Source organism: Bidens hawaiensis, unplaced genomic scaffold, assembly GCF_021521415.1.
Source record: "Bidens hawaiensis isolate Kalapana, Puna unplaced genomic scaffold, B.hawaiensis_p1.1 tig00007984_1, whole genome shotgun sequence".
Classification (NCBI taxonomy): domain Eukaryota; kingdom Viridiplantae; phylum Streptophyta; class Magnoliopsida; order Asterales; family Asteraceae; genus Bidens; species Bidens hawaiensis.
Genome location: NW_027491558.1, coordinates 797445 through 808842, shown reverse-complemented (window position 1 = coordinate 808842; position 11398 = coordinate 797445). Strand labels below are relative to the sequence as shown.

Below are 11398 nucleotides of genomic sequence, written 5' to 3'. Positions count from 1 at the left end.
AAAGAACGATTTAAACATGTAATTTTACATTCATATAGTTTTATAAATAAGAAAAATATAAAGAAAAAAAAACAAGACCTTTTAGAAAACACTAAATTTTTACGATAATAATTATTATAACATAAGATAAGATCTTATTAGGTTCTGTTACAAATATCAATTTTGTATTTGTGTGTAAAGTCGATTAATCACACACCCTCTAAATCATTAAATCAAAACATATATCTACACATTTTCAATCATTTGACTATAACCCTTGACTACTTGTGAATGAACACATTTTTACACACCTTGATATCTCTAGACTACAGGCGCTTTGGTAATAATACACAATATCTAACAAAAATTTTATTATTCTATATGGTATTATAACCTTTAGTTTCTTGTTTCTCTCTCTCACTCACTCCCTCGTATTCCTCTTCGGCGCCAACGCCACAAAAATTTGGTTAGTTATCAAGCCATCATCCACATCGTTATATAACTTTCATTTTTTTCTTGCTCTCTCGTTCTACTTAATGGCTCATAATACGAATATATTTATTACGTTTTATTTTCACTTCTCTTGCCCACACCATCGTGCCACCGGAGTTGTAACTCTTGTTGCTGTAATCATAGATTTTGTTACCATCCTATCGCTGCAACTATGACCTTAGACATGTCATGTTACTCCCATTGCGTTTTTTAACTGTTAAATATTTATAGTTTTCTATTTCTTATTATTATTTTCCAGGAATGTATGTTTTCGTATATTAACATACTCATTCTGTTGAACGTGTTTCGTTGTAAAGCGCTTAATTTTTTTTTTCCTGCCTCAACTACGAGGGAGTATTATGGATAATATATTAGTTATAGTTTCTTGTAACAATCTTTACCATGATTAGGAAACATGATTTAAATAGATCTTTTTTATTTTTTTTAATATATAAATGATTAATCAATAATACATAACACCTTACTAGATTTATTCCTACAAGATTTTATTATTCTGTATTAAAAATTTGTGTGTGTCATTCTACTTGTTATATTCTTCATTTGTATGTTTTTTTGCTTAAATATATCATAATAAATAACTGAGGAACACATAACCACTTTTTAAGATATCACATCATATTTTGTTACATGTAATCACCATATTCATTTTCAGTCTAATAAAAGTTATTTTCATTTAATAAACGATCAGCTGCTAAAATCGCTCCCGATGTTTAGTCACAAGCACCACTTTCTTGCAAAAGGTAGTGATGATTGCTTTTTGTGTTTTATTTATCTGACATCTCAAGGTTTTAGAAGTCTTGTCATTTTCATCCAAATCACTAGCCCTGTCTATTTTTTAACTTGAAGTCAAGGCATTATTGTCTAGTCATGTATTTATAATTAAAAGAGTTCATTACAACGGGACCCAACTTTTATCTTTAAATTGTTGATACGATTTGCGCCACTTGTTCTTGAGTGAATATTTGAAAGCCAATTAAAGATTGAGTTAAATTGTCAAAGTTTTAGATGCTTTGTTGTCCATTTGCCTGATATCTTGTATTGGTTCTGGCAATTTCCTCAGCCCATCATGGTGTGAGATTTTTCACGAACCCAACGCCAAAATACGTCACACTTTTGACTATCTCCTATCGCGGAAAAAAAATCATATTTAGTTAAGACACACACACACACATAGTATTATAATCAAGAATTTAAATAAATTATCTGTCCTCGAATCCTCATAAACGTCAACCCACACACTGGCTAATGCCGGCTCCTCTTAACTTAACCATCTCTCAATACTTTTTCTAAGGGCTCACTTTCTAGTTGTTTTTCTTCGTTTCATTTGGGTTCGCTTATCGCCTTGTTGGAGTAGCTCGGGTGTATGGTGGGAAAGCATTTGTTCTATGTTTGTAAAATCGTGTTGGGTGTCGGTTGGGTCACCATAACAAGGCGATAAACATTGTCTTAGTGGAAGAAGTTAGGATTCAAGAGGTTGTTTGGGTCGTGTTTGGGAATTTGGTTATTGTAGAACGGCCTTTCAAGTCATGTTATGGAGGGTATTGGAAAACTAGTTTGATTTTGTTCAATGGATTCATATTTGAAGTAGAATACTTGGACTTGAAAGAATGTTAAAGTAGAAGAACATAAGAACGTGAAAGACGTAGAAAAATATTTGTTTTTCCAAAATTGGCCACCAACAGATATATGGTCTTGGAAATCGACCCTCAATGACTACAAATAGGCCAAGCTGTTGGCGTTCCCCCCCTGTCATGCCCCTCCATAGCATCTGAAGCTATAAGAATTAGCTCCGGTGAGGATACTGAATTATGTTAGCTGCTGGTTGTGGTGAATCCAAGAACGACAGGAGTTTACCAACAGAAAACAACACAAACCAGGCTTGTAGGATATAGGGCCTCTTCTCCAGCCACTCTCAGACATGAGAATAGGTAACTATTCTTCGAGGAGTAAAGTGAATAAAGAAATCGAGCGAGATAGATTTTGATTACCTCATTACAGTTGACTTGCATGGCTATTTATACTCGTTAGATTGAGCAAGACAATTAGTGGCCTCTTCCGGACCAATCACTGTCATAGTTTGTTACAAGTAGGTGCATTTCGAGAATATTCTTGACACAAGCCGTTTCTATATGGGTCCCATTATGTTATAAGCTACACACTAATGATAACATAACAATCCATAAGGCACGCCTTGCGTGTAACTAGCTTGGCACGACCTTGAGCCTATTACACACTTAATTAATTTTACCTATACCATGTCTTAATGCTTAATTCGTCCTATCAGGAATCCAGTAGCGAAGCTTGGACGAATACGCATGGTTAGTGTTGTAAAAATCGCTAGTCGGACGGTGAGGTGGGGACTAACGATCAATTAGGATTAATCAGATCGAACTTTAATATATAATTTTAAGTTTTATAAATACATGCATACATTTTTATATGTAATTTTCAGTTTTACACATACACAAACATATTTTGCCCGGAAATTGGCTAGAATCTCGCTAGAAACCATTGATTTTTGTTGGAATCTCGCTAGAAACCGCTGATTTTTGCTAGAATCTCGCTAGAAACCGCTGATTTTTGCTGGGATCTCGCGGGAAACCGCTGATTTTGTGCCGGATTTGACCATTGACCGATTAATTGGTTGATAGCCCAATATTAATCAGTGAAGTGAAGACTAGCGATTAATCAGGGATTAATCGACGCCTTGTCGGGATTTTTGCAATACTAACTGTGGTGGCTGAACTCAATACGTATAAAATTCTTCATAAACCACGGTCACCGGGCTCAAAATTTTTAAACGGAAAACGAGTAAATTTACACTACGTATAAAATTTTTGGACGAAATCAAAACACATAAGTTTACACTACCGAACAAAAAAACGGGAGTGACCCGAGCCTCCCATGCCACAATACAAGCTTCCACCACCCCTCTTGATCGAGACGTAACCTCTTCAGTGTTTAACACTTATTCTAAACGAGGTGACAAGAGACGCCCACTACACCCGGTCTTCAATAATAACATTTAAATATCACTTCATTACACACCCAAACAAAACGAGTGTAATAATAAATAAAAAACTAAAACATTTGTCCGAAATCATATAAAACCACACACCAACAAATAATAAGTTGAAAGTCCATACATAATAACACCTGCGGGTTAACCTAATCGAACCAAAACAGAGCGTTTCAAACACTTTTGGGATCCCATCTCAATCTCTCATTCAATTCAATTCAATTCAATTCAATTCAATCAAATATTATTACTGAAATAATAATAATAATAATAATAATAATAATAGTAACAGTCAGAACATATTATTATTATACGCCAATGATATCATCAATCAAATGGATGGTGATGATGATACTGGATACTGGTTGTTGTTGTTGAATCGTTGCTTGCATTCAACGTCATGATCACTTCCTCTCTAAAACCTCACACCGGATCTCAATTGCAGATCCAATTTCACTTCATTATTATTATTATTGTTGGTTTTGTTGTTTGTGAGCTTTTGAATCATGGATCCTTCAACGTCTCGTCCTGCTGTAGTAATCGACAATGGAACCGGGTGAGTTTTGATCTAATTGCTTTGTTTATGTGTATGCACACCAACTGTTTGATAAAATGCCCCAAAGAAGATATTGCTTGTTTAGCAAAATTCATGATCCAATACTCGTTATTGTAATTGATCATCAACTGTTTGATATAAATCCTTAGTGAAATTTGGTTATTTAGTGTTTATGTATATGTATGCACACCGGCTGTTCGATAAAATGCTACGAAGAAGATATTGTTTGATAAAAGTTCTGATTGGTATTTGTTTATTTAGTGGTTATGGATATGCACACCAACTGTTTGATGAAATGCCCGAAAGAAGATGTCGTTTGTTTAGTAACTTTTTTGGGTTATATAACTAAGTTGATTAGCATAAAATATGATTATCGCCTGTTTAACAAAATTCATGATCTGATGCTTGTTATTATAGTTGATCACCAACCATTTGATAGTGATATCTATATATGTGCACAGTGCACACCAACTGTTTGATGAAATGTCTCAAAGAGTCTATGATCTAATTGCTTGTTATTATAATTGATCACCACCTGTTTGATGAAAGTAATGAATGGTGTTTGGTTAATTAGTGTTTATGTGTATGCACACCAACTGTTTGATGAAATGTCTCAAAGAAGATGTTGTTTGTTTACTAGCGTTTTTGGATTATATGATTAGAATCAATTAGTAACCTATGATTTTAGTACATTTCGTATCGCTTGTTTAACAAAATTCATGATCCAACACTCATTGTTATGAATGATCATCAACTGGTGGACAAAATATCCTGAATGATATTCGTTTGTGCGTTGCCCATATATAAGGACACGACACTTTTGATAAAAATTTCCAAAGAAGATATTTATTTACTTACCTTTTTCTGGATGATCTTTTTGTTTATATAACTAAAATCAATTAGTGCAACCAGTGATTTATATACATTCCATATCGCTTGTTTATCAAATTCATGAGATACTCAATATTATAATTGATCACCAACTGTTTGATACAAATCCTAAATCATATTTAGTTACTTATTTACACAGTATCAATGTATATGCAGACCACCTCTTTGATAAAATTCCCCAATGAATAAATCTTGTGTATGCTAACTTTTTATTGGATTATCTGATTGTTTATAATACTAAAGCTAATTAGCATGACCAATGGTGGTACTGCAGGTATACTAAAATGGGTTTTGCGGGTAACGTGGAACCCTGTTTTATTACTCCAACTGTAGTTGCAGTCAATGAATCATTCATATCTCAGCCCGCCCGTGGCTCTAGTAAGGGAAGTAGCAGTTGGCTGGCACAACACAGTGCGGGTGTAATGGCTGATCTTGATTTCTTTATTGGGGAAGAAGCATTATCCAAATCAAGAACTAGTAGTACTTACAGTCTAAGCTACCCTATAAAAAACGGGCAGGTGGAAAATTGGGATGCAATGGAACGGTTTTGGCAGCAGTGTATATTTAATTACCTGCGGTGTGATCCAGAGGATCATTACTTTTTATTGACTGAAAGTCCACTGACTCCACCGGAAAGTAGAGAGTATACTGGCGAGATTATGTTCGAAACATTTAATGTTCCAGGGCTTTATATTGCAGTGCAACCGGTACTTGCTTTGGCTGCTGGGTACACAACATCTAAGGTTTGTTTTTATGATTATTGTTGATATTGTTATTATTACGAAAGTGCATTTATTTTGATTCTTTGATGCTGATGCTGATTAGTATCTCAAGATTCTAGGATTATCTTTAGATCTTTAGATGCGTGTGATTAGGAGAACAATGAACATGAAATTAAGTTTAGAAAGATTTATATAACTAGAAGAATGTAGAAACAGATTTTACACTTTTTCCTTATTTTAGCAACCAGCTTAATGTTAGGCGCAATGCTGATAGTTGAAACCAACTTACATGGTTGGTACCAAATCTATAACTTGTCAAACGCTAGACTAAGTAAAATATGAACATACCACAAGCACCATTTATGTTATTTAGTCGATGCATAGCGGTAATAATTATTTTTGAACATAGATTTTAGAGAAAAGATCATTTTCTGAACTTGCACATAATATTTTATTTCCCATACGCCTTTTTTTGCGTGTGACATCTGATTGGGGCTGCTGTCATGACATCAACCCACACCACCTGAGCTATTCACAAGTAAATTTAGTTAAAATGAGGTTGGTTCCTAAATTCAATAATAGAAACTTAGAAAGACAAACAAGACATTTTAGTTTTGTATTTGTTTTGTATGGCATCAAACTGTTTACAGAAAGACCTAATTGATTGGATACTTGTATTGTATGTCAATAAAGAAACATTGAAAAGCTTTTTAGTTCTTTCAAACTGATTCTCTTTCGTCATAACATTCACTGTAATGAAACATCAAGTTTATTTAGTATCAAATCTGGTAATATCATGCTGCCTTTATTTTCTATTATCTTTTTATCTCTCACTTAATAAGGTGTAATATATCATTGAATCCAAGAATCTTTCACTAGTAGTTATCATTGTAAATCATTTTGCTTTGGCGAATAACATTAAAACTTGTTCAACCTAGAATGTGTTATTGTGTTTGGGATTGCCTTTAAACTGCTTATCTGCTTATTGTATTTTGACGCCCTGCTTGCGGTGCGCGCATATAATGTATATATGTGTGAACCCTCAGGTGGGCAAAAGTAAAATTGCACTAATTTTGACATTATTTTACTAATCTCATGAAAATAACGTTAAAAGTGGCGGAAGGTTAATCAGGCATCATGTGGTGGCGTTGATAGCCGAAAGACAAGGGCACATGCACCAATCAGCCGGTGTCCCGATGATTGAGTGCTATGTGCCTTATGTCCAAGGCTTGATGCAAAACTACTATCGAGCCGGGGGTCTCACCGGAAGCAGTCTCTATATCCCTATGGGATAAAGGTAAGGCTGTCTACATCTTACCCTCCTCAGACCCTACCATAGCATTGCTATTGGTGGGATATACTGAGTACGATGATGATGATGATGATCTGCTTATTGTATTTTAAAGCTCTGATAAGCAATTTGTAGTGTTTGGACTGTATCTGCTTGTTTTAGGCTAAATAAGCACCTTTAATGAGCTCATCTTGTATTTTCTTGTGATGGTAGAGCATATTTGTGAAACTAAAATGTTTTGGTCGTGTACAAACTAAAATGTCATGGTATATTCATTTTCTAACTTTTACTTTCATATTATGAAACGAACCCGATTAAGGGTTGTCCATCAGTTCGCTAAAATAGGACTAGCAGGAACCCTTTTCTATTTTTTTAACCGCTTGTGTTAGTGTTGCTACCTGGATGTTCAATTGTTTAGGCATCGATGTTTTATTTATCAAATTAGGGTTTTTAACCTTGTATTCGGAGATTAGCCTATCTCGAATCAGGCCTACTATCTTAATTTTACAATCTCAGGTTCTCAGTTCTTATCACATTAACCTATACTTTTGCGTAGTGTGAGATGACAGGTGTTGTAGTAGATGTTGGAGATGGGTCCACTCATGTTGTACCTGTTGCAGAAGGTTATGTTATTGGTAGCAGCATCAAGTCACTACCAATATCTGGAAAAGATGTTACTCTCTTTGTTCAACAACTCATGCGTGTATGTTGACTTTGACTTTTATTTGTATTTTACATTTGCAAATTTAATATTTTTGAGTTAAATCTTTCTCATGAAATTGCCAGGAAAGAGGGGAGCACATTCCTCCCGAAGATTCACTAGAAGTGGCTCGAAAGATTAAGGAGACTTATTGCTACACAAGTTCTGACATTGTTAAGGTAGTTATGTTTGCGTACTTAAGTGCATTCAAATTTTCTAATGTATAGAAAGCTTTTAAATCACTTTTTTAGAAGTTTGAATTTTTTTTCTTATAATACATATCTAGCACTTCGATCGTTTATAGAAGTCAAAAAATGGATAAAAGGTTTAACACCTCTAGCCAATACCTATCTAATTCTTTTTGTTACACTGCTTCAAGTTTCATGAATTTATAACCAGATTTTATTTTTCTGTAATTGTACAGGAGTACAATAAGCATGATAAGGAACCATCCAAATACATTAAACAATGGCGAGGCATTAAACCAAAGACCGGGGCACCGTATTCTTGTGATGTTGGCTATGAACGCTTTCTTGGTCCCGAGGTTTGTTTCCCTTTTATTGTGTAATTTTCACAGGTTAATTACACCAAAATGTAAACTATGTTTACCATTGCATGTCAGTAATCTTTTATAGCAGGTAACATGGTGACATGGCGCCAGTCTTTTAATAACAAGGCGATGCGCCACGTCACATTTTACTAGCTATAGAAGGCATGACATGATGGTGTGTTACTTCGCCAGTTTACGTGCTATAGAAGGTTACCTACAATGGTAAAATTGAAAATATCTTACATACAATTAGGGTAAGAAGCGCTTAACTTCAATGATAAAAAGATGAATGTAAGCTGTATTTTGGTGTATTAAACCATTAATAGTTACTTTCCATGTTAATTACATCATTATGCAACATATTTTAGTTTTTATCATTGCATATAAGTAACCTTTTATAGCATGGAAATAGACATTTTCTCTTACATACAATTAGAAAATGATGAAAATATGTTATTTTTGATGTAATAAACACTTACTGTCTCCGCTTTATTAAATGATTATATCGATTGTGAATACTTAATAAGTTGGTAATTTTTTTTTTTTTTTTGCAGATTTTTTTTAATCCTGAGATATACAACAGTGATTTTACAACCCCTTTACCTGAAGTAATAGACAAGTGTATCCAGTCTGCACCAATTGATACAAGAAGGGCTCTATATAAGGTACAACTAATTAATTAATACATGTCAAGTAAGAAATGACAATTACAAAATCACATACAAAAGGATAAGCTAATCTTTTTGGACACTAATTTCAGAATATTGTGTTGTCTGGAGGATCAACCATGTTTAAAGATTTCCAAAGAAGGCTGCAAAGAGATACAAAGAAGATCGTTGATGCACGAGTTCTTGCGTCTAGCGTGAGGCATAATGGTGAAGTTAAAGTAAGCATGTTTATCCGTCAATTCTTAATTAATATTGTTAACAATAATAATAATAATAATAATAATAATCATAATAATAATAGTAATAATAATTTCGGTTCCAGGCACAGCCAGTTGAAGTCAATGTAGTCAGTCATCCTATTCAGAGATATGCTGCATGGTTTGGAGGCTCGGTTCTTGCATCCACACCAGAATTTTTTACGGTATTATTATTATTATTGTTGTTGTTGTTGTTGTTGCTATTGTTATTGTTGTTATTACTCTTTCCATATTAGCACAGCACAACAGTTTATTTGCAACATAAAGCGAAAATGTCATTCCGTGTTAGCTCTATAAACACTAAATGTGGCAAAATGGATGGGTAGGCGGGTTGGGTAACAGCTTACCAGGGTCAAACCGAGGGGTGTGCATGGGTCGGTTTTGGGCTCAAACCGAACCGTAAACAAAAATTTGAAAACCGTTTGGTTTCAGTTTTTCGGTTTTCACAACTGGTTCGGTTTTTCGGTTTTGCCATTTGGGCTTGCAAATACTGGGGTGAAAACAAAAGCGGCCCAAAATACTGAATTTGAGCATGAACGTTTGGGCCTAAAGTTTTTTTCTTAACTAATGATTAGTTGATTGCTATACATTTAGAGTTCTACAATTTTGGGGCTACAGCATTTACTATTTTCTTATAAAGTATTAACATTCAAAAATAACGACTATAATAATTCAAAAATTCAATAAAAGAGGTCAGTTTTTACGGGTTCTGTTTGGTTTGATTATTAAAGTCCTTTCGCTTTCCGGTACATGCAAAATCAAAACCGAACCAGAAATTCGTTTTTGGAAAAACACAAAACCAACAGTCGGTTTTGAGTTGGGTTTGGTTGTTTTGGTTGTGGGTCAGTTATTTTGGTTTCATGCACGCCCTCAGACAGGCAATTCATAGTCAGGGCCAAAACAGGTCATACCAACCTGTTCACATTTCATCTTTTCTTTTTTGAAATATCAGATAAAGAAGTATTCTTCTTTTTTTTCCCACTTTAACAAGAACAATGGTTTGAAAACTCAATAGTCGGTTGGGTAATGGGCAAACGGGTAATTTATAACCGGGTCCAAAACGGGTCGGGCCCACACATACGCTCTTTTTGTCTGTTTTTTGGTTATATTTTAGATACGGTTGTTAGACAGGGAAATAATGGTTAAATCATGTTCCAGACTAAATGGGCCTGGCCACCCATATACACTTTTGTTTTTATCCTTTTGTTTTTAAAATTTATTGAAAAATTAATAATTTTATGAACAGGCTTGCCATACGAAAGCAGAGTATGAGGAATACGGCGCAAGCATATGCAGAACAAATCCTGTTTTCAAGGGAATGTACTGATCCGAGATTCGTTTTTTTTTCTCTCTAATCATGCTTTGTGTACATTCTGCAGATTAGGTGTGCACTAGATTAATGTTTCATTTCTTGTAAGGAAAAATGAATTTTATTGTATTCTTTTTTTAAGAAGCAAATAGGTTTTGTTTTATAGGAATATAGGATGCCCAGTAACATGTTTGTTTCTATAAGCATATTTATAAGATGACATAAGTTGACCAGATAATGGTGTCATCAAGACATCAATGAAAACTGTTTTTTTTTTCCTTTTTCTTTTTAAGTTACTGCAAACGACTTGCTTTACCCTGAATAAGCAGATAACCTGATTCATCTTAGCCGAAACTAAACAAACGCGTATCTACTTCCGATTTTTTATTTTAGGAATATCATGGAAATTGTTCCGGTATAGCTTTATTATTTTGTTTGAAATCTGCATTTTCAGGAAGTACTTTTATCCAGTGTTTTAAATACCGATTCATACCGGCCGGTTGAACCGGTAATACCGGATTTCGCATATCAGGCTGGTATTTTCAGTCCGGTATTTTTGGGCAGTTTGTTAGAACATTAAACCGGCGGTTTTTTCTAAAATACCGGTTTAAACCGGCAAACCGTTTAAAGCCCAAAAGATTTTTGATATTTTGTGGCCTATATTTTTTAAATATTACTTTTAGCCTAGCGAATAACATTGAAACAAGTATACTTTTGGATTATTTTTTAAAAACGAGTAGTGTTGTATTATTTTTTTAATTGTGGATTAACTTTTGGATTATATTTTATTATGAAATCATATGTTTTTGGGTTATTTTTTGAGTTGAATTTGCAATTATATCAAATTACAAGGTAAACTACATAAGCCGGTTGAACCTCCTGGTACAACCCGGTTCGACCGGTTATACCATCTTTTAGCCCAATCCGGTATGAGTAAAAAATC

The 11398-nt window shown here is 34.2% G+C and overlaps 1 protein-coding gene across 1 annotated transcript; it reads left to right on the top strand.

Moving 5' to 3' along the window:
- Nucleotides 1-3887: 3887 nt before the first annotated feature.
- LOC143636539 (actin-related protein 3) lies at nucleotides 3888-10564 on the top strand. The gene is made up of 9 exons (XM_077104109.1): nucleotides 3888-4067; nucleotides 5233-5701; nucleotides 7528-7674; nucleotides 7758-7850; nucleotides 8096-8215; nucleotides 8776-8886; nucleotides 8982-9107; nucleotides 9212-9310; nucleotides 10393-10564. The coding sequence occupies exons 1-9, from the start codon at nucleotides 4018-4020 to the stop codon at nucleotides 10471-10473; spliced, it is 1296 nt and encodes a 431-aa protein (XP_076960224.1). The 5' UTR covers nucleotides 3888-4017; the 3' UTR covers nucleotides 10474-10564.
- The last annotated feature ends 834 nt before the right edge of the window (nucleotides 10565-11398 follow it).